This window comes from Mandrillus leucophaeus, unplaced genomic scaffold (genome assembly GCF_000951045.1).
Source record: "Mandrillus leucophaeus isolate KB7577 unplaced genomic scaffold, Mleu.le_1.0 Scaffold272, whole genome shotgun sequence".
Lineage (NCBI taxonomy): Eukaryota > Metazoa > Chordata > Mammalia > Primates > Cercopithecidae > Mandrillus > Mandrillus leucophaeus.
Window position 1 is genome coordinate 565,577 of NW_012102832.1, and position 22,502 is coordinate 588,078.

The window sequence follows — 22,502 nt, forward strand, 5'->3', positions numbered from 1 at the left end:
ACCTCCAGGGCCGCCCTCTACTGGGGGAAGGGGGATCCAGGGTCTCCAGGCTGCAATTAGGCATGGAGGCATTGCCTTAGGGTGGAAGGGAGGTCCTGAGGGGCGGGAGGCCAGGGTGGGTGGCCTGCTTGGCCACCCCAAATGAAGACCTCTCCTCTCCCCCTTTTTCCTGCACAGCCATAGCTCTGGGCCCAAAGCTGATTCCTCCCCTAAAGGCTCTCGTGGCCTGGGGGGCCTCAAGTCTGAGTTCCTCAAGCAGAGTGTGGCACGTGGCCTCAGGACTCAGGACCTGCCTGCAGGGAGCAAGGGTAGGAAGGTGGTCACTGAGACAGGGTGGTGTGTGGGGGCAGGGAGCATGGGGAGGGGAGGGCATGTGTGTGTGTTGGGCTGTGTCTACTTGTGTGTGCCTGAGTGTGTGCCAGGGTTACCTGCTATGTCTGTCTGGGTGTGCATGCCTGTAAGGGTCTGGGAGCTCTCAGGGTCTCGGGGTGGAAGGGCCTGGAGCCTGATTCCCCTTCCTGACATCCCTGCTGGGTGGTCCTCTAATCTCTGCTGATGTCTCTTCAGGGATGAGAGGCCTACCCTTTCCAAGAGCAACCTTTCCCATATTCACTCACCTTTGACTGTTAGAAAGTTCTTACCTGGCTGGCCACGGTGGCTCACACCTGTAATCCCAGCACTTTGGGAGGCCAAGGCAGGTGGATCACCTGAGGTCAGGAGTTCAAGACCAGCCTGGCCAACATGGCAAAACCCCAACTCTACTAAAAATACAAAAAAAATACCCGAGCGTGGTGGTGGGCACTTGTAATCCCAGCTACTTGGGAGGCCGAGACATGAGAAACACTTGAGCCTGGGAGGTGGAGGTTGCAGTGAGCCGAGATCACACTACTGCACTCCAGCCTGGGTGACAGAGTGAGACCCTGTCTCAAAAAAAAAAAAAAAAAAAGAAGAAAGTTGTTCCCTTGGGCCAGCAGGTATGGTGGCTGACACCTATAATCCCAGCATTTTGGGAGGCTGAGGCTGGAGGATTGCTTGAGGCCAGGAGTTTGAGACCAGCCTGGGCAACATAGCAAAACCCTATCCCTAGAAAATGTTTTATTTTTATTTTATTTATTTATTTAGAGATAGAGTGTCTTTCTGTCACTCAGGCTGGAGTGCAGTGGTATGATCTCAGCTCATTGCAACCTCCACCTCTTGGGTTCAAACGATTCTTGTGGCTCATCCCCCCTAGTAGCTGGGATTACAGGCATGCACCACCATGCCTGGCTAATTTTTGTATTTTTAGTAGAAACAGGGTTTTGCCATGTTGGCCAGGCTGATCTTGAACTCCTGGCCTCATGTGATCCACCTGCCTCAGCCTCCCAAAGTGCTGGGATTACAAGCATAAGCCATTGTGCCCAGCCAAAAAAAAGTTTTTTTAATTAGCCAGGTATGGTGGTATGAGCTTATAGTCCCAGCCACTCAGGAGGCTGAGGAGGGAAGATTGCTTGAGCCCAGGAATTTGAGGCTGCATTGAGCTATGATCATACCACTGCACTACACCCTGTCTCTAAAGAAAGAAAGTTCTACTGCTTCCGCCTTATAGTTTTGGCCCATGAGGCCACACGGAAGTCCTTGCCTTGCTCTGGGCCTCTCCTTTGGGGTAAGCATCCTCCGTTTCAGGCCTTCTCTCTTGCCATACAGTGTCCCATTAGCCCTGGACATCTGGTTGCTTCTCTGAGGGAGTCCCCGTACGTCCAAATGTGTGAATGTGGCAGTGAATGTGTGTGACCCTCCTGGGCACCCTGGCTCACTCTGGCTCTCTCTGTCTCCCCCACTTCAGATGACAGTGCTGCAGCCCCCAAAACCCCCTGGGGCATCAACATCATAAAAAAAAATAAGAAGGCTGCGCCAAGGGCGTTTGGGGTCAGGCTGGAGGAGTGCCAGCCAGCCACGGAGAACCAGGTGGGTCTCTGCCACACACCAGGGCAGGCCCGGCAGGGGGAGACCGAGGCACAGAGGGTCACAGCAGCAAGGGACATGGAACCAGCTCTCCACCTCATTGTACAAACACAGCTGGGAAAACAGCCTAGAGACGAGAAGGCCCCCGCCTGCCCCGGGCCTCCTAGGGAGGGAGCAGCAGGGCTGAGGCTGAGCCCAGCTCCTTCTCAGACCATGGCGAGGCTTTGGTGTCACTTCTCATTCCCAGACTGGAGGCAGCAAGGGCCTTTTGTTCCCCCCAAGGGTTCCTGGCAGCAGCTCTGGCCCTTGCACTGTCCCCGTCTTGGCCTCCCCAGCTCCTCTGGCCCCTGTCCCACCTAACACCCCTCTGCTGTGTCCCCAGCGCGTCCCCTTAATCGTGGCTGCATGCTGTCGCATTGTGGAGGCACGAGGGCTGGAGTCCACAGGCATTTACCGAGTACCCGGCAACAATGCAGTGGTGTCCAGCCTGCAGGAGCAACTCAACCGAGGGCCTGGTGACATCAACCTGCAGGATGAGGTGGGTGAAGCTGGGGGGTCTGTGGAAGGGGGGCCGAGATGGTGTGTGGGTGGTGCTCCACTTGGAGAGTTCTGTGGTCTATTGTGTTGCATGCATTGTGCCCTGTGACATGCCTGGCATTGGTCCAGAACACCAAGATGGGCAAGATGGGACCTGCCCCTGCTGGCCAGCCCAGGGATGGGCATCACCCCAGGCTGAAGCTGAACAAGTAAATGCAGTCATGGCCTGGGGAGCTCTGAGGCAGAGGCTCACAGACAGCAGTTTTGTCTGGGTGTTTAGGATGAGTAGAGTTAAACAAAAGCCGGTGAAAGCCAGGTAAGGGCATCAGGCAGCAGAACGGCCTGCGCAGTGGTGTAGGTGCAGAAAGTTTGCCAGGAGTCAACCAGCTTTCTCTGTAGGGGGCAGAGAGTATACATTTTCTGCTGTAGTTTGCTCTGTTGCCTTTCCCCCTTCTCTTCCTCCTCCTCCTCTTCCTAATACTTTAACAATATAAAAACCATACGTAGCTCAAGGGCCATCCAAAAGCAGGCTCTGGCTGGATATTGCCTACAGACCATGGTTTACAAAGTGCCGGCTTAGGAAAAGAGGAATCTATGATGTTTTCTAGAATGGCCAGCAATTTGGGTGGCTGCAACATGGAAAGAGAAGTGGCTGATCAGGCGAGATGAGACCAGCCTGTGAAGGGATCTGCAATCACACTTAAGTGTTTCCAGCAGGGCCGGCGATTCTCAAATAGTGTTCCCCAGAGTCCTAGGGTTCCCCAGAGGGGCCTTGGGAGGCCAGGGGCAGGTCAGGACCCCCTATCCTTGCTAGAGCAACCCTGCCTTGCCCTGTCTGTTGTAATGGGTTTTCATGTACAATTTTATTTGCCCAAAGGGGCTCTGGTAAAAAAGATATTTTGGAAAACCATGAACGTGAGCAGCGATGTCCCATGAGTCACACACGTGAAGGCTCATGGAATGCACGAGTCTTCCTGTCCTTGGAGAATGAGGAGCTGAGACAAGTGTGTGTGAAATTGCAGACAAGAGAAAAAGATGATCTCTCATCAGGGACCACACTGTGATGAGGAAGGAGAGGGTGTTCAGGCTGGAGCAGGTGGTGGCTCGAGAGTTTGAGTGTTGGAGGAAGGAATAGGAGGGGACAGGTGGACAAGAAGGCTGTTGGGTGTGAGACGATGGCATTTTCCAAAACCCCGGTGAGGGCCGGGGAGGGTTTGAGGGTTAGGACAGAGAGTGGATCTACCTCCTGGGCTTGGAGGTGGGGAGGGTGAGGCCCCGGGGGGAGAGAGAGGGCATTTGATGGCTTCACTGAAGGCTTCGACCTTGATCTGATGGACAGTAGGGAGCTTTTGATGGTTCTTAAGCTGGGGAGGCATCGTGAGAGCAAAGTTCAAGAAAGAGTAATGCTGCTGCTCATGCCCGATGGATACAAATGGAGAGGGCAGGGGCCTGGGGAGAAGTCACTGATCTATGGAAGCGCTAAGGGTCAGGAGGACTTGGTGGTCCTGGGGGAAGGGGTTGGGAGCAACCCTAAGAGTTGGCTGCAAGAGAGGGAGAAAGGAGGGGCGAGGAAGAGCCGCATATTTGAGCTGGGGCTGGTGGTATCTTCCCCTGGCAGAAACCAGAGAATAGGGCAGCGTGAGGAGAGGCGGAAGGGAGGGGCCGTCTCAGGGAGTGGCTCTGTTGGATTTGGGGTGTGGAAAGTCCCCTGCATGGGGTGAGGACATAAACAGGTACTAGACTGAGCATGGACTAGAGAGTGGCATGGGTCCTGCTGCAGCTGGGGTATGGGATAACCAAGGGTGGGCAGCAGAACAGCAGGGGCCACGCTCTGAGTGGGGCAGAAGGAGAGGGCCGCCTGTGAGGCTGGGGTGAGGGCAGACACTTCACTCTGGAGGAGCCAAGAAGCACTGGCCAGGGCCTTGGGTTTGGCAGCTGGGAGATGAGAGGAGCCCACACCTGAGGGCCAGGAGGTAACGGAGTCGGGTGGGCAGGAGCCGCACTGGGTGTGTGTGGGTGTGTGGTCAGCTTGGCCTCAGCCAGGGACGAGGAGGCCATGCTGGCAGGCAGCTGGTCCAAGCCAGGGCCAGATGGGGGCGTGCCAGGTGTACTGGGTGTGTTGTTTTGTCTTGGGTATCATTGCATCATTTGTTGTGGGTGGTGCTGGGAGTAAGTGTAGTGGGGGACGAATCTAACCCCTGGCGAGCCTGTGGGAAGTGTATTGTTTATGGGATTGTCTGGCGTTAAGCTAAGGATCCATTGTATTGAGTGTGTGTACTGCTGTGCTGTGTCTCTTTGTTGGGGGTATTAGGTGGCTTTCTGGGCCTGAGTTATTCTGAGCCTTTCCCAGTGAGGCGGCTGTGCCTGACTTGGTTGCATTGTGGGGTGATGGTGCCCCCTGGTGGACAGAAGGGACAACGACCCGGCCGTTCGTTCTTGTACTCAACCACCATTTATTTTGGAGTAGGGTTTCTTAACCTCAGTGGACATTTTGGGAAGAACAATTATTTGTTGTGTGGGGTTTCCCTGTGCATTGGAGGAAATTTGGCATCATCCCTGGCCTCTATCTACTAGACACAAGTGGCACCTCCCAGTTGGGAAAATCAAAATGGCTCCAGACATTGTCAAATGTCCTCTGGGGGTGGAGTGGGAGTTTTGGGGACAAAATTGCCTCCTTCTGTTAGAACTACTGATTTAGGGCCATATAAGTACCAGGTTAACTGTCCTAGCGAGGTGATAGGAGCACAGTGGGAAATGAGACAGATGGGATCCTGGCTCCTCCTGGACTTACAGTCCTGCGGGGAGACAGACATGGACACGGAAACAAAAGCAGAAGATAATGACAAACTGGGTTAAGTGTCACGAAGGAAACAAAGTCAGGGCTGGGGTGCAGGTAACAAGGCAGTGGTGAAGGTGGCTGCTTTAGCTATGAGGGTCAGAGAAGGCCTTTCTGAAGAGCGACTTTTAGGCGTGGATGAGGAGCCAGTCATGTGGAGGCAGGGAGGAAAGTTCTGGTTGAGAGAACCAGCACATGCAGAGGGCCCAAGACAGGAAGGAGCCGGCATGAATGACTGCTGTGTCACACATGCCTAAACGGTGCCCAGTGGAGGCGGCAACTGCCACTCACTGTGTCCCCACAGTGCCTGGGACTTTCTGTGGATGGGGAGGTGTTGGAGCCCACAGGCTGGCAGGAGCAAGGAGGGGCTGGGGCCAAGTGTGAGTGTGGGCACAGGACCTCGCTGGGGTCTCAGTTCTGCTTCCACCACCCTGATGAGTAGAAAGCTTGGTCTAAGTGGGTCCCAGGGAGGGGCTGGTGGGCTTGATTGGGCTCTGGGGTGAATGATCATGAAGGCATGGGCATCGGGCTGGGCCTGCCTGTGGCCTGACATCTGACCCCTCCCCCAGCGCTGGCAAGACCTCAATGTGATCAGCAGCCTGCTCAAGTCCTTCTTCCGAAAGCTGCCGGAGCCTCTTTTCACTGATGGTGAGTAGGAGGTGAAAGTGGGGGTGGGGAGGGGACACCAGTCTGTGCCGCACCCTGACCCCTACTTTTAGATTTGGTTTGTTGGTTTTACTCTTTTTTTGGAGACAGTGTTGCTGTGTTGCCCAGGCTGCAGTGCAGTGGCGCAATCTCCGCTCATTGCAGCCTCAAGTCACTGGGCTCAAGCGATCCTCCCACCTCAGCCACCTGAGTAGCTGGGACAACAGGTGAACACCACCACACCCAGCTAATTTAAAAGTTGTTGTTTTTTTTTTTTAAGAGATGGGGGTGTTTATCACTATGTTGCTCAGACTGGGCTTGAACTCCTAGGCCTGGGCTCAAGCAATCCTCCTGCCTGCACCAGCCTCCCAAAATGCAGGGATTATAGGCATGAGCCACCATACTGGCTTTTTTTAAAAAGAAAAAAAAAAACAAAAAACACAAAAGCATGTAAAAAAAAAAAAAAAACATAGATTGTACAGATGTGAATAAAGAAAACAGCACAGGACGCTGTGAATCTCCTGCTCCCTTTCACGGGAGGTTGTGGCTAACACTTTCTGAGCATTAGTGTGTGCCAAGCACAACTCCCTACAGCAACTCCATGAGGAAGGTGCTATTGTCTTCCTTCTACAGATGAGGAAACCGAGGCTCAGAGAGGTTTAATGCCTTGCCCAAGGTCACATAGGTTATAAATGGCAGAGCCAGGATTCCACTGCAGGCGTCGGGCTCCAGAGCTAAGCTTTGGCTGTTTGCTGAGCTGCTTATTCACAGTCTGTTGTGTTTCTCTCCTGGCCCTCTTCTTGTATGCGTGGCGGAGATACACACATGCATGCGTGGAGTTTGGAGTTGGGTGGGTTCAGGGGTGTGCTGGCAGATGTTTAACATCTATCTCTGGGGGGAAAAAACCCTAATGCCTAGCGTTTTCCAGCTTCCATGGTGCAAATACCCCTACCATGGTTTATTTCGAGCCGCCAACGTGATGTCACCAACATGGAATTGGGAAGGGAGGTACACGGTCGCTCTCAGGAGCCAGTGTGAGCGGGCTCCAGCACACCACTGGTTGAGTTGTTTTTAACAAAAGTGAGTTGTAATTCTGAGATTCATTCGTGTTAGTGCAGAGCGCTCTGCCTCATTCTTGTTTTAAATCAGTCACATAGAATTTCATGGCTTGAACAGACTACAATTTCTTTAAGTACTCCTCTATTGATGGATATTTAGGTTGTCTTCCAATGTTTGCTATTACACAACCTGTTGCAATGGCTTTCCTTGAATAAGTCCTTGCACGCCTGGATCTGTGCTCTCCAAGGAGATTCTTAGATGTATAATTGCTCAATCAAAGTCCTGGTGAATCTTTCTGAGAGCTAACGTCAATTGCATTCTGAGAAAGAGGCCCTGGTTTAGACTCCCACTAACAATGTAGGAGTCTGTCTCTCCACATCCCCATTAGCATTGGATATTATAACTATTATTGTTATTTAAAGGCCAGGCACGGTGGCTTACCTCTGTAATCTCAGCACTTTGGAAGACTGAGGTGGGTAGATCACCTGAGGTCAGGAGTTCAAGACCAGCCTGACTGTGTTGAAACCCCGTCTCTACTAAAAATACAAAAATTAGCCGGGTGTGGTGTTGGGCACCTGTAGTCCCAGCTACTAGGGAGGCTGAGACAGGAGAATTGCTTGAACCTGGGAGGCAGAGGTTGCAGTGAGCCAAGATTATACCACTCCACTTCAGCCTAGGTGACAGAGCAAGACTCCATCTCAAAATAAATAAATAAATAAAATAAAGTAAAAATAAAAATACTATTGTTTGACACAGGATCTCGCTCTGTTGCCCAGACTGGAATGCAGTGGCGCAATCATGGCTCATTGCAGCCTCAACCTCCTGGGGTCAAGTGATCCTCCCATCTCAGCCTCCTGAGTAGCTGGGACTGCAGGTTTGCACCACCACACTCAGCTAATTAAAAGAACTTCTTTTTTGGTAGAGGCAGGGTCTCACTACGTTGCTCAGGCTGGTCTTCAGCTCCTGGTCTAAAGTGATCCTCCCGCCTCGGCCTCCCAAAGTGCTGGGATTATAGGCATGAGCCACCTCACCCAGACAGCTTTGAATATTACTAATATTTTAAACTTTTGCTAATCAGATAAGGGAAATGGTATCTCATTATTGTTTTTATTTTCATTACCCTCATTACTAGGGAGATTAAATCTTTTTTCATTACTATACTGGCTGTTTCTATTTTCTCTGCAATCACTTGATCAGACCGTGTGCCCATTTTTCTGTTGGGTTATCTTTTTCTCATGTTGATTGTGGGAGACAAGCTCTTTGTGTATTACACATATTAACCCTTTGTTAGTTTTTGCAAATATTTGCTTTGGCCTGCCATTTGCCTTTTCACTTTGCAGTATGGAAACTGAAAACACATTTTTCTTTTCTTTTTGAGACGGAGTTTCACTCTGGTCACCTGGGCTGGATGCAATGGTGCGATCTCAGCTCACTGCAACCTCTGCCTCCTGGGTTCAAGCGATTCTTCTGCCTCAGTCTCCCAAATAGCTGGGATTACAGGTGCCCACTAATTTTTATATTTTTAGTAGAGACGGGGTTTCACCGTGTTGGCCAGGCTGGTCTCGAACTCCTGACCTCAGGTGATCTACCCTCCTTGACCTCCCAAAGTGCTGGGATTATAGGCATGAGCCACCACGCCCTGCCTAACAATTTTTAATTTTATTTTTATTTAATTTTATTTATTTTTTGAGATCTCACTCTGTCACCCAGGCTGGAGTGCAGTGGTGCGATCTCGGCTCACTGCAACCTCTGCCTCCCGGGTTCAAGCCATTCTCCTGTCTCAGCCTCCCAAGTAGACAGACGCCTACCACTACACCCAGCTAATTTTTATATTTTTAGTAAAGATGGGGTTTTGCCACATTGGCCAGGCTGGTCTTTAATCCCTGACCTCAAGTGATCAGCTGATGCGCCTCGGCCTTCCAAAGTGCTGGGATTACAGACATGAGTCACTGTGCCTGGCTGAAAACAATTGTTTAAAATGTGACCAAAGCTGTTCATCTTCTCTTCATGGATTCTGCATCTCAGGTTTAGGATGGCCTTAGGATTACGAAAATATTTTATTTTTTCCCCAGTGCTTTTATAATTTTCACGTTTGACTCTGCCGTGTGACTGCTTTTGTGTATTGTGAGCTAGAAATGATCCCCCCCAGACGGTAGCCATTTGTCCCGGGGACATCTTTTGAGGCCCCCATCCTTCCCCCCGATTGGAAGTGCCGCCTTTATCATATAGTAAATATCCACATGGCCCGCTTCCCCCCTTTCTAGCCTTAACATTGCTCTGCCTTTTCTGCTGTGCCAGCCGGCTTCCGCTGTGCCATCCGTTCGGGATGTTTCAGTCTCTGGTGGGGCAGATCCTCCCACATTACTCTTTCTTTAAAAACTATTCCTGGCTGTCTTTGTGCATTAGCTCATCCAGATGAATTTCAGAACAGGCTTATCATCTTCCAGTTTTCAAAGGTCCCCGTGGACTTGTTCTGAAGGGAGTTGGGGGAATCCTTGGTGGAGGCTGTCTGAAGCCCCTCCTCCTCTCCAGGTGTCCTTCTCTTCTGACCTGCTATACCTTGGTGTCCATGTCCTGGCGATGGGGGCAGGGACCCCTTTTCTGGGGTCAGCATGCAGCTCAGATCGTATCGCCTCCCAAATGAACACACCTGGGCCTCCCCAGGTCAGATGCACACCCGAGTGCAGCTGTGGTGGGTACAGCTGTGGTGGGTGTATTCACATATGCAAGAGGCTGTGGAGCCCCCAACTGGAGTTCAAAACACAGCCCTTCCAGCAGGGCCCTTGGCCCGGAGAACAGGGGAAGGCGCTGCCACCACCTCTCTAAAGAGTCTCCGCTGTGTTCTAGACAAATACAACGACTTCATCGAGGCCAACCGCATTGAGGACGCGCGGGAGCGGATGAGGACACTGCGGAAGCTGGTAAGGAGAGAGAGGTGCTGCCAGGCATGAGGTGGGGTGGCTGCCCGAGCACGTCTCTCCCAGGAGGTGGGGAGTCCGGTGCTGCCTACGACCCCTGTGGTCTTGGAGAAGCCCTGCTCCACTCCGGACCTCAGTTTCCCCATCCATACAAGAGAATGGGGGGTTAGAGGGTAGATTCCAGACTCCCTGAGGCATGGTAGTAGGAACTCTTCGGGGCATGGTGGTGACGGGGGACAGGGGGAGGCCCTCATAGCCTGTCCCCATGCCCCTCTTCTCTCCTACTCAGATCCGGGATCTCCCAGGACACTACTATGAAACGCTCAAATTCCTTGTGGGCCATCTCAAGACCATCGCTGACCACTCTGAGAAAAACAAGGTGGGCAGGGGTCCTGCATGGAGTCTAAGAGAGGCAAGCACAGGACTTACTGTGTGGGGACCCTGAGCACGCACTGAGCTCCTGCAGGTCCAATAACTCAGGCCCCTCTAGGCACGCCCTCTTCCTATGACTGCTCCATCCCCACCCTGCTCCTACATACTGGCCAGTGCTTTCCCCCAGAGAGCCATCTCCTGAGTTTCCGAGAGCTTTCCAGAGGCAGGGAACCCTGGCCTCCATATCCAATGCACTGACATCCTCTGACTTAGCTCAAGTCCCTTGCATTGCATTTGCCTCATCAAACCCCTTATGCCTTCTGGTTCTGCAGTGGGGAAAATGAGGCTCCGGAGTGATAGGATTATTTTTTGTTTGGAGATGAAGTCTCCCTCTGCCGCTCAGGCTGGAGTGCCGTGGCGCAATCTCCGCTCATGGCATCCCTCGCCTCCCGGGTTCAAGCGATTCTCCTGCCTCAGTTTCCCAAGTAGCTGGGATTACAGGCACCTGGAAGTGATTGGATTTTTTCCCCAGGCCTAAAATAACCCCTGGGACCTCCAACATGTTTCCTGCTGCAGGGTCTCCCACTGCTGGCACTGACCACTCAGGGGTGCCCTGTATAGGTGTGCAGGTTGAGCACTGCTCATGGCTGCTGGGCCTGGGAATGAATGGGGCTGAAATCTGGCCTGTGCTCTACTCATCAAGCATCTCCATGCCCATACAAGGGGGTGTCCACCCTCTAAGCTGGGGACTGGTGAAGATGTAGTTGGGGACAGAGGCCTCAGGGGCCCAGAGTGAGGGAAGACTGAGTTCAGGATGTTGACCATGACCTGCTTTCCCTGCTGCCCAGATGGAACCCCGGAACCTGGCCCTGGTCTTCGGGCCGACACTGGTGAGGACCTCCGAGGACAACATGACAGACATGGTGACCCACATGCCTGACCGCTACAAGATCGTGGAGACACTGATCCAGCACGTAAGCCCCTGTTCTGAGGGTCGCCCGGCAGCCCCTGGGGCCCAGGCCGTGTTCCTCTGAATCCTTCGCTCTTGCTCAGCCCCTCACTCTTGCTCGAGCCCCAGGAAGGGCTTGGCAGCTTTAGACCATGCTGCTAGGGTGGTATATACTCCTCCAAAGTCATGGGCTGCATTTCAAGGCAAGACAGGAGAGGATCCTGGAATCCCTGCTGCCCTGGGACGTTGGGTCCCCAGCCGGAGAGTCAAGAGGCCCCCGAGCATCCAAGATGCCTGGGAGAGGCAGAGGAGGAGGAAGGGCAGGGAAGGTGCTGTTGATGGAGGGCGGAAGGGGCAGCTTCAGAAGGTGGCCCCTGCAGAGGCGTCCTGGCAGACACAAACAGATGGGGACCAAGGTCTCACCTGACATCAGGAGGCCCTGGCTCTAGTGGCTTTCCCTGCTGGCCCCACTGAGGTTTCAGGGAGGTAGTGGTGATGTCCATGGTAACGAGGGGTGGATGGGATGGGGCACAGGGTCTCGGCCTGAGGCGGGATCCTGCACCAGTGCTTGGCATGTACTGGGCTGGCCACTTCCCTTCTCATGACTTCGTGGATGCCAACAACCCTGTTCCTGTAGGTTCTTGTTACTGGGCATGGGCGGAGGAGAACCCAGAGTGGCCAGCAGAGGGCGCAGGAGGCCTTGGTCTTCCAGAGCCCACCCCTAAGGCAGTACTGCCGCCTTCTGGGGCACACGTGGATGTTATTATGAATCATATAGATTTTCCATTTCCAATTCTTGTTACAGTCCACAAAGGATGGGAACAGAGCCCCTCCTGCCAGGGGAAATAAGACTGGCAGCTGGTCAGAGGAAGGGAAGCCTTAGCCCCAAGTCCCCTAGACACTTTAGGGAAGGAAAGCTGGGCCCTATTACCCTCATTTTACAGAGGAGGAAACAGGCTCAGAGAGGCAAAGCGACTTGCTCATGGTCACACAGCTAATAAGTGGCAGCCCAAGATTTCAAGCCAGGTCTGTCTTACCAAAGCCTGTGCTTTCCTCTCCCCGTCAACCCAAAGGGCAGACTCCCGGGTCCCTCCTTGAGCTGGCCTGGGAGGGAGGGAAGGGGCCGGGGCAGGAGATGAGGCGGTGTGCAGCTGAGCCATGCTAACAGTCTTGCCTGCCCATCTCCCTCCTTCACTGCATGCTCAGGGCTCCGAGCCACGGGAGGGAGGATCCCAGCCTGCTGCATCCGGACACTGGGAACACCACTCCAGAGCTGTCTGGGAGGCCAGGGTCGCCCCACAGTATCAGGATTCCTGATGAGGACTTGGGAAAGCGTAGCTCTCCAGGGCACCAGGGAGCCCTGGAACCTCTTGTGAGGGTGTGTTTTGGGGGCAGCAGCAGTGAAGAGTGGGTGTCTGGCCCTGTGCTCCTGGAAGCCTGAGGCCTGAGGTCAGCTGAGGTGTCAGGAACTACAGCCTTCAGGGAGGAAGGAGGCCAAAGCCCCAAGATGGGAGTCCCTGCTCTGGGCAGGGTGGAGAAGGTGGAGTTTGTCTCATTTAGCACTGACGCTAGTGCCTGGCACACAGTGGACACTCAGTGTTTGTAGAGTAAATAAATGAATGAGTAAATTGCTAATTGAGGTTATGTCAGGCTGGGCTTTTCTTTCTCTTCCTCTCTTTCTCTCTTTTCTCTTTCTGTTTTTGTTTGTTTGTTTGTTTGTTTGTTTTTTGACAGAGTCTCACTCTGTCGCCCATGCTGGAGTGCAGTGGCGCAAATATGGCCCACTTCCAGGCTCACGCGATCCTACCGTCTCAGCCTCCTGATAGCTGGGAGTAGAGATGCGCACCACCACACCACCTGGCTAATTTTTGTATTTTTTTTGTAGAGATGAGGTCTTATTATGTTGCCAGGGCTGGTCTTGAACTCCTGGACTCAAGCGGTCCTCCCATCTCGGCCTTCCAAAGTGCTGAGATTATAGATGTGAGCCGCCGCGCCCGGCCAGGCTGGGCTTTTCTACTCAGAGATTCATTCCCGAGAACTAACTGAGCTGGTGGTCTTCCCTTCGCTGCCTCCTTGGCATTTGAATGTAATGAGCCCTGGATGATTGTCGAGGGAATGAGCCACCCACTCTGCAAGCCCTGAAAGCCTGCGCACCCACGTGTGCCGCCTCTGTCTAGCCTGGAGGCTCCATAGCCAGGGCAGTGCTGCTGTCACTTGGGGCACCCAGACCAGTCTTCAGGTCGGAAAGAGGGTGGCAACTGGGGGGTAAAGAGGAACAGCAACTTGCCCAGGGCCACACAGGAAGATAGTGGCAGAGCAGAGAGGAGAGCAAACCCTGGTGTCCGACCTCACAGCGGGTAAGTTGCCAGCAGCCCCTGCCTGTGTTTACGAAGTCCAGTGGAACCCAAACAAAGATCAGCCCAGGGCATTTGCTCAGGGACTCACTCAGCAAAGGCAGCGATACCTAATGTTTCTCAGCCTCAGCACTAGTGACCTTTGAGGTCCAGATAAGTCTTTATTGTGGGAGGCTGTTCTGTGTGTTATAGGACATTGAGCAGCATCGCTGGCTTCTACCTGCTAGATGCTGGGAATGTCACCCTAGTTGTCACAATCGAAAGTGTCTCCAGACATTGCCAAATGCCCCCTGGGGTGGGGGGGTTGATGGCGGTGGCTCTGGGGCCAGCCTGCTCCTATGTGCTGTGTGGCCTTGGACAAGTTCCTTACCTGCTGTGCTTCAGTCTCCACATCTGTAAGGTAGAGATGACAGTTTGTTTACTTCACGTCGTTGTGAATGTCTGCTAAAGCACTCGCTGTGGTGCCTGGTAGGTCCTAAGTGTTGTGTGAGAATTGACTGTCATCCTCTTCATCGTGGTCATTATTCCACACCAGAGACAGATCCCCATGCTGGGAACATGGAGATGAATGGGAGCCTGCTCAGAAAGAATGGGATGAATGGGAGCCTGCTCAGAAGGAATATTACCAGTAAAAGCTGCGTCTCTTTGTGCTCTGGGCTATGCCCAAGGAAGCCCCACAGAAGGACCCACCCTGGCCCTGGGTGCAGGGCTGGGGTCGTAGTCAGGGAGTTCTTGAACTGTCTTAGAGCACCATGATGAGAACTTAGCCAGGCAGAGCAGGGAGAAAGGGTATCCCAGGCGGAAAGAACAGCACGTGCAGAAGCAGGGTGGCAGGAACTAGTGTGGATTCCTCTTGAGAGCCGTGGCCACCCGGGCGCTTCCTGTAGACGCCGTGGTTTGCAGAGTACTTCTGGGCATCTTCAAACGTGAGTTAAAGGCTGGCTTCTTTGCGCCGATCCTTAGGCTCCCGCTGGTCAGCCTGTCTCTGGAAGCCGCACTTTTGAATAACGGTAGCTCACATCTGTTATACATTAACAATGTGCTGCACTCAGTGTTTTCCATACAGTATTTCATCTCAGTCCTCCTCAGGCCTAGAAGGAGGTGCTCACATCATGCCCGTTTTAGAGATAAGTAAATAGACTTACAGAGGGAAAGTCACTTGGCTAAGGTGAACTTGAACCAAGACGACTGACTCCAGAGCTTCCATTTTTCTTTTTCTTTTCCTTTTTTTTTTTTTTTTTTTGAGACAGAGCCTCACTCTGTCGCTCAGGCTAGAGTGCAACGGCGCAATCACCACTCACGGCAGCATCAACCTCCTGGGCTCAAGTGATCCTCCCACCTCAGCACCCCCAAGTAGCTGGGATTACAGGCACACGCCACCACGCCGGGCTGATTGTTGTATTTTTAGTAGAGCTGGGGTTTCACCATGTTGGCCAGGCTGGTCTTGAACTCCTGACCTCGGCTGATGCACCTGCCTTAGCCTCCCAAAGTGCTGGGACTACAGGTGTGAGCCACTGCGCCCTGCCAGAGCTTGCATTTTTCTTATCTTCCTTCGCTGTCTTCTCTCGTATCTCTTTCTTGTTTCCCTTCTGGCCTTCCTGTGCTGTTTTAGTTAATCACATGTCAGATCTAAGCGATAATAACCGAGGCTCATGGCGCATGCTCAGGCAAGTCCCCTTGTTTCCCCTCTGCTCTCCCCTCCCCCAGGTGCCCACTCTTTGTTTTTTTTTTTTTTTGAGACGGAGTCTCACTCTGTTGCCCGGGCTGGAGTGCGGTGGCGCGATCTCGGCTCACTGCAAGCTCCGCCTCCCGGATTCACGCCATTCTCCTGCCTCAGCCGCCTGAGTAGCTGGGACTACAGGCGCTCGCCACCATGCCCGGCTAATTTTTTGTATTTTTAGTAGAGACAGGGTTTCATTGTGTTAGCCAGGATGGTCTCGATCTCCTGACCTCGTGATCTGCCGGCCTCGGCCTCCCAAAGTGCTGGGATTACAGGCGTGAGCCACCGCGCCCGGCCGGTGCCCACTTTTAATAGGCTAGTATGTGTCCTTCCAGGACGCCTTCCGCTTATTGTAAATGCATGGCTATCCTTAAATGTATATAATATTCTTTGTGTGTTTTAAGTCTACATAAATGAGATTGTAAATTGCCTATTCTTGTTCTTGCATAGGTGTTGAGGCGGGTAAAGGGTAATTATCTTAATTTTTTTTTTTTTGAGATGGAGTTTCACTCTTGTTGCCCAGCCTGGAGTGCAGTGGTGCGACCTCAGCTCACTGCAACCTCTGCCTCCCTGGTTCAAGCGATTACCCCGCCTCACCCTCCTGAGTAGCTGGTATTACAGGGGCGCACAACCATGCCCGGCTACTTTTTGTATTTTTAGTAGTGATGGGGTTTCACCATGTTGGTCAGGCTGGTCTCAAACTCCTGACCTCGGGTGATCTGCCCGCCTCGGCCTCCCAAAGTGCTGGGATTACAGGCGTGAGTCACTGCACCCAGCCTGTCACTGTCAATTTGTAATGCTTATCAGTTTCTGTGTCTTCCTTCCACCACATCTAAAAGCCAAAAGTGGTGGGGTGTAGTGGCTCATGCTTGTAATCACAAAATCTACAATTTTTTTTTTTTTTAATTAGCTGTGCAAGGTGGCACATGCCTGTAGTCCCAGCTATTCAGGAGGCTGAGGTGGGAGAATCTCTTGAGCCCAGGAGTTCAAGGGTACAGTGAGCTAGGATCATGCCACACCATTCCAGCCTGGATAACAGCGAGAGACCCTGTCTCAAAAGTAAACAAATAAAATAAAGCCAAAAGTGCCTTAGTTATTTCTTGGGGCTTGCCGAAGTTCATCTCTTAACTTGCTCAAGTATTCAGTTAAGAGAGTCTTTGTGTAGTAAACTTTCTGATGTCTCAGGATACCTTTATTTCAAGGCCAGGTGCGGTGGCTCCAAAAAGCAGGAGGTTCACTTCAGTGGTGATTAAAACAATCTGTGGTACGCCTGTAATCCCAGCACTTTGGGAGGTGGAGGTGGGCGGGTCATTTGAGGTCAGGAGTTGAGACCAGCCTGGCCAACATGATGAAACCCCATCTCTACTAAAAATACAAAAATTATCCAGGTGTGGTGGCGTGTACCTGTAATCCCAGCTACTCAGGAGGCTGAAGCCAGAGGATCGCTTGAACACAGGAGGCAGAGGTTGCAGTGAACCAAGATTGCACCACTGCACTCCAGCCTGGGTTGCAGAGTGAGATTCTGTTAAAAAACAAAAACAAAAACAGAATAGCTTTATTTTATACTCAAATGTAAATGAGAATTTAGCAGGGTATAAAATTCTAGGTTCCTTCAACACATCGAAACTTACTTTCTTGTCTTCTTGTGTCTTGCTGCTGAAAGTTCCAAGTACCTGTGATACGTGTTCATTTAGAAGCAATCTGGATTTTTTTTTTTCCAGAAAACTTAGAATTTTATCTTCAAGATTCTCAAATTTTACAAAATATATTAAAGTGTGGGGATCTTTATTTTCTCTCTTGTTTGGCCTTTATGAGAAAGCTCTCACCTCCTGCCCCTCAGGAAAACTCCAGCACCTTTCTCCTAGCATTTTCCTTTTCTGGGCTGGGTATGTGACACCCCTGTTGTCAGTGTGGCACCCATGGGTGGCAGGTGGCATGGGGCATGCTTGGCTGTTACAGCCATGGACCTGGCCAACACTAAGAGCACTGGTGCCTCCCTGCCCCCTGGCTCGCTGTGAGGAGTGTACCACAGGGGTGTGCCCAGGACAGTGTTCAGAGAAAAGTAAAAGTGAAGCTCTCCCTGAGCCTATCTCCGGTCTGAGGTCGCCCTTCCCACTCCCGGCCGTGTTTCCTCCCACACTGGGGTCCCACCTTTTCTCTCCCCTAGGGTTTTTTACAGTCTGTGGAGTCAGGTTTTAGGGTCCGTCAAGCTCCCTCTGAGCCCTCTTTTGCAGCCCCGCCAGCCTGGGGTTTGTGGAGAGAGAGGCGCCCCTTGCCGCCTGAGCGGGTCCTCTGGAAGGAGCAGGTGGAGGAGACTCTTCTTTCCCACGCTGATTTCATCCCTTCCTTTTGTCTTCTCTGCAGTCAGACTGGTTCTTCAGTGACGAAGAGGACAAGGGAGAGAGAGTAAGTGATGCGGGCCAGGCTGGTATGGGGGCTGGTCTGGGGTAAGCCCCAGTCCTTGGGGGTGGGGTGGGCAGTGAGACTTAAGCTGGGGAAGGTGCCTGTCCTTGAGGCTTCCCCAGTCTGATGGAGCAAACACAGACCGCTCCTCAGGAGCCCGTAGTCTGATAGAGAGGCACAAAGCTTGCCTTCAGGAGTCCCCAGTCTAACTGGGGGAGATGCAGACCTTGCTCAGAGGGAACCCAGTTCAGGAGTAAAGTCAGTTCCGCCCTCCAGGCTACCGGGAAGGACATAGGTTGGAGGAGTTCCAGTCTGGTGTGGGAGACACAGCTCCTGCCCCCAGCTGAAGGGGCCACTCTGGCCTTCATGGTTCCGAGGTATTGAGGAAGGTGCAGAACTATCTAATAGGGGACATATAGGAATCATCCTCGGCTGATGAGGGAGACGGTCCCTGCCCCAGTGAGCCCGGTCTGATGGAGGAGACACGGGCTCCGTCATCAGGACACCCCCCTCTGGGGGGTCGGCAGCGCAGCATCCGAGGGCATGCCAGCTGACCCCTCCTCCTGTTCGCAGACCCCTGTGGGCGACAAGGAGCCTCAGGCAGTGCCCAACATTGAGTACCTCCTGCCCAACATTGGCAGGACAGTGCCCCCTGGCGACCCGGGGTCAGGTGAGCGCAGGGACCTGGGAGTGGGGAGGCGGGAGGGTGGACACTACATTCCTGCGGGCCCCAGATGCCTGGCCAGATGCCCAGCTTCCCTGCGCCACCCCAGCGGCCCCCCCGCCCCGCCAGCCACCATGGAGATGGAGCTGTTGGGGGCCTTCTCCCTCCCTGGGGAAGTCCAGCTCGCCCCGTGCCCGCCTCCTGTCTGCGCAGCTGCCCCGCCCCGGGCAGGGTCGGAGCTTTGTTCACCCTCTCTCACTGGTTTCTTTCTTCAGCCTTTAATTTCTCACAGGCTGGCTGTGTCCTTCTGGGCATGTTCCTCTTTTTAATTTTTCTTCCTTTTCTCCTCGCACCCCCGCCTCTCCCTCCTCCTCTCCCCATGCTCTCCTCCCACCCCTTCCTCTTCTCCTCCCCGTCCCCTCCTCCAGCGGACCTGTTGGAGATTTAAAGGGTACAGTGCGGTGTTGCGGCCTCGGTCACTAACAGTGGCGGGTGATTATAAGAAGGCTGGGTGGGCACAGAGGCAGGCAGAATGTCCCAGGCTGTGAGGACCCCACGCTGACATGCCAGTTACCCCTGCTTGTTATCAACTTACCCCAGCAGTCCACGCCCCTCCCATCCTAAAGCGCCTTCTCAGGAGGAAGGAGGCACTCACTGGGTCCAGGGCCCTCCCCGTTGCCTGGACGCCTGGGCATTGGATTGCTGCCCTCCTGCAGTGCCACAGACGCTGCGGCCTCTCTGTGCCAAGTCTCACCACTGCTGGTCATCCAGGTTGGGGACCCAGGCTCTCTGGAGACCAGCGATGCCACGCCCAGAAGCTTCTCTTTATCTGTAACTCCTGCCTCAGTCACCCCAATGGGCCGCCTCTTCCTGCTTAAGAAACCGGGGCTCTAAGTCATGTTTGCAAGGCCTGCGGCCCTCTCGTGGCAGAGAACAGATGATTTACGTCCTCAGAGACAGATGAGGGCCACTCCCTTTGTGGCTGCAGCCACTGACTCTTCCCCCTGCCATGGTTGTCCCTCCCTTTAGTTTTAGCATTTCTGTTGTCTCTGACAGAGGCACACAGGAGCTCCCTAGTCACCAGGGGCAGGCTCAGGAGGGGGCAGGAGACATGGGGACGGGACGGCAGAGAGGGGCCCTGTGTCTCTTCTAATCACCCGCCGCCCCCCGCGCCCTGTGTGTCGTGTGTGGTCCTCCATCTTGCTTTTCTCACCTTGTGCAGGGGGAGGGGTCTGGAGAGGGGGCGTCTAACTTGCCTGCCAGAGAGTGTGGATTAACCGCACCTGCCCACTACCCTGTGGGACCCCGGGAGGCCCTTGGACCAATCTGCTCCCTCTCTAGCCTTGGAGAGGACCTGCCAGGACATGTTTCTGGTTCCTTCTCCACCCCAGTGATATTAAGGGAGTGGGACCCAAGTCCCATAGAAACCATGCTTTTAGTCTGCTTTGTAACTCTGGTTGTAACTGGGGACCCTGCCCATGAGGGCAGGGTGACCCCAGGTCCGGAGGTGGAACCTATCAAGGCCCTAATCACCAGCCCACTCCACCTCCTGCATCCCACCCACTTCATTTCTGCCCTTTTATCCATTATTCACGTGGTCCCTCTTCTTTCTCATGTGCTTGGGGGTGGATGTAGGGCACCCACCTCTCCGTGCACTGTGTGGTCTCCATTTCTCCAGAGCACCTGTGATTTGCTGTGTTTCACTGTGGTGGTTTCCATGGACTGCATCTGATATTTGGCATTTTCTCTCCAGTGCTTCAGAGTAACAGGGACGGGAGGGGAAGGGAAGAGGAACCAGGCTCAAAGACAATGCCCCCTTGCCCTTAGCCATCAGTAAATGAGGGGCCAGTGGCTGGCAGCCTGATGTCACTTCCTGCCTCTAGAGGAAGTGGCAATTAACATCATTTTCTGCTCCATCCCTCTCCCATAGAAAATGACATCAGAGGTCCATCATACTCCTAGGGCCTGGGGAGATCTTATGTTTCAGAATTCCCTGGTTTCTGAAGCCTTTGAGGAGAGGGAATTGTGTGCATAAGACTCAGCTTTCTTTTTCCCTGATGCAACTTTCATTTTTTTTTCTGTCTTTCACCAACAGATTCTACCACCTGTAGTTCAGCCAAGTCCAAGGTACGTGTGAAGGCAATTCTGAAGGCTTGATCCCTGTACAAGCCAGCCCACTTTGGTTTTTGTTCAAGGGAATTGATGGAATGGCACTTGGACCATGGGGAAAGTTGATGGTCCCTGGGAGGGAAGGCGGGAGGTACTGAGTGCCAAGCTGCTTACCTTGGCAGTGTTTGGTGAGGCATCTGCTGTAGTAGAAGGACCTGGCCTGGGAGTTACGTGCCTAGCTGGCAATGTGGCTCAGTGGTTAGAAGCACAGACTCTGGAGTCAGACAGTCCTAGGTTTGAGTTCTGGCTCCACCATTTAGTAGTTTAGGACACTGGGCAAGTTACTTAACCACTTTCTGATCCTCAGCTTCCTCATCTGTAAAATGGGGATATCAGTAAATCTGTGGGGTGCTATAATAAATAAAACAGACATCCTTTAAGGTCTTTGGAGAGCCTAAAGCAAGCAGAAGGAAATAAAGAGAGGAGCAGAAATCCATGACATTGAAAACAGTTGGAAAAAAGCAATGAAACCAAAAGCTGGTTCTTTGAAAAAAAATGAAATTGATAAACCTCTAGCCAGACTGACAGAATGAAAAGAAAGATGGCACAGATTATCAATATCAGGGATGAAAGAGGGACATCACTACAGACCCCTAAGTTATTTATTTATTTATTTTTTGAGACGGAGTCTCGCTCTGTCACCCAGGCTGGAGTATAGTGGCACGATCTCGGCTCACTGCAAGCTCCCGCCTCCCTGGTTCACACCATTCTCCTGCCTCAGCCTCCTGAGTAGCTGGGACTACAGGCACGCACCATCACGTCCGGCTAATTTTTTGTATTTTTAGTAGAGACGGGATTTCACCAGGTTAGCCAAGATGGTCTCGATCTCCTGACCTCGTGATCCGCCCGCCTTGGCCTCCCAAAGTGCTGGGATTACAGGCGTGAGCCACCGCGCCCGGCTACAGACCTCTATATTATTGAATTTATGGGCATAAAGTTGCCCATAAATTGAATAACTTCGATGAAATAGACCAATTCTTTGAAAGATTCAGACTGCCAAAACTCACTTAAGAAAAAAATAGATAACCTGAATAGTCCTATACCTCCTAAGGAAATTGAATATGTAATTTAAAACCCCCAACAATGAAAACTTCAGGACCAGATGGTTTCACTGTTAAATTCTACCAAATATTTAAGGAATTTTTAAAATTTTTAAACAATTTACTTTAATAATTTAAAAATATTCTGAATAGAAAATAGTATAATTTTAAATATTCATATATTTAAATAGTTGAATTATTTAAATGTTATTCAAACAGTTATTTAAGAAATAATACCAATTCTCCACTATCTCTTTCGGAAGCTAAAAGAGGGTGCATGGGCACCATGGTTCACGCCTGTAATCCCAGTACTTTGGGAGGCTGAGGCCGGATCTTGAGATCAAGAGTTAAAGACCAGCCTGGCCAACATGGTGAAACCCCGTCTCTACTAAAAACATGAAAAGAATTAGCTGGGCATGGTGGCATGCACCTGTAATCCCAGCTACTCAGGAGGCTGAGGCGGGATAATTGCTCGAACCTGGGAAGAGGAGGTTGCAGTGAGCCGAGATCGTGCCACCTCACTCCAGCCTGGGCGACAGAGCGAGACGCCGTCTCAAAAAAAGAAAGGAAAATAGAAGAGGAAGAAACACTTTCCAACTAATGTATGAGGCCAGCATTACCCTGATACCAAAACCTGACAATGCTTTTGAAAAAGATAGGGCTAATACGTCTACTCTATATCAGTACTGTGCTGGGTACTGAAAATATAAATAATGAGCCAAACAGATAGGTTCCTGCCCTCACGAAGCTTATCTTCTAGTGAGAGACAGACACTAAGCTAATGAACAAATAGACTATCTGTGTGGCAGGTTTGGAGGCACAGTGGAGGCAGAAACCAGACGGAATGAGCTAATAAACTGAGGGAGGGAAGAGAGCATGCATAGACCACTCTTGT

At 52.3% G+C, this 22,502-nt stretch overlaps 1 protein-coding gene across 1 annotated transcript in view; it reads left to right on the forward strand.

Moving 5' to 3' along the window:
• ARHGAP23 (Rho GTPase activating protein 23) overlaps positions 1–22,502 on the forward strand; it is a 56,648-nt gene that overhangs the window by 24,901 nt on the left and 9,245 nt on the right. The window contains exons 14-23 of the mRNA XM_011984734.1: positions 178–308; positions 1,823–1,944; positions 2,324–2,479; positions 5,884–5,962; positions 9,866–9,939; positions 10,226–10,315; positions 11,157–11,282; positions 17,696–17,737; positions 18,308–18,404; positions 20,494–20,525. Of these exons, the coding sequence (XP_011840124.1) occupies positions 178–308; positions 1,823–1,944; positions 2,324–2,479; positions 5,884–5,962; positions 9,866–9,939; positions 10,226–10,315; positions 11,157–11,282; positions 17,696–17,737; positions 18,308–18,404; positions 20,494–20,525 (949 nt within the window). The remainder of the gene's footprint in view (positions 1–177; positions 309–1,822; positions 1,945–2,323; positions 2,480–5,883; positions 5,963–9,865; positions 9,940–10,225; positions 10,316–11,156; positions 11,283–17,695; positions 17,738–18,307; positions 18,405–20,493; positions 20,526–22,502) is intronic.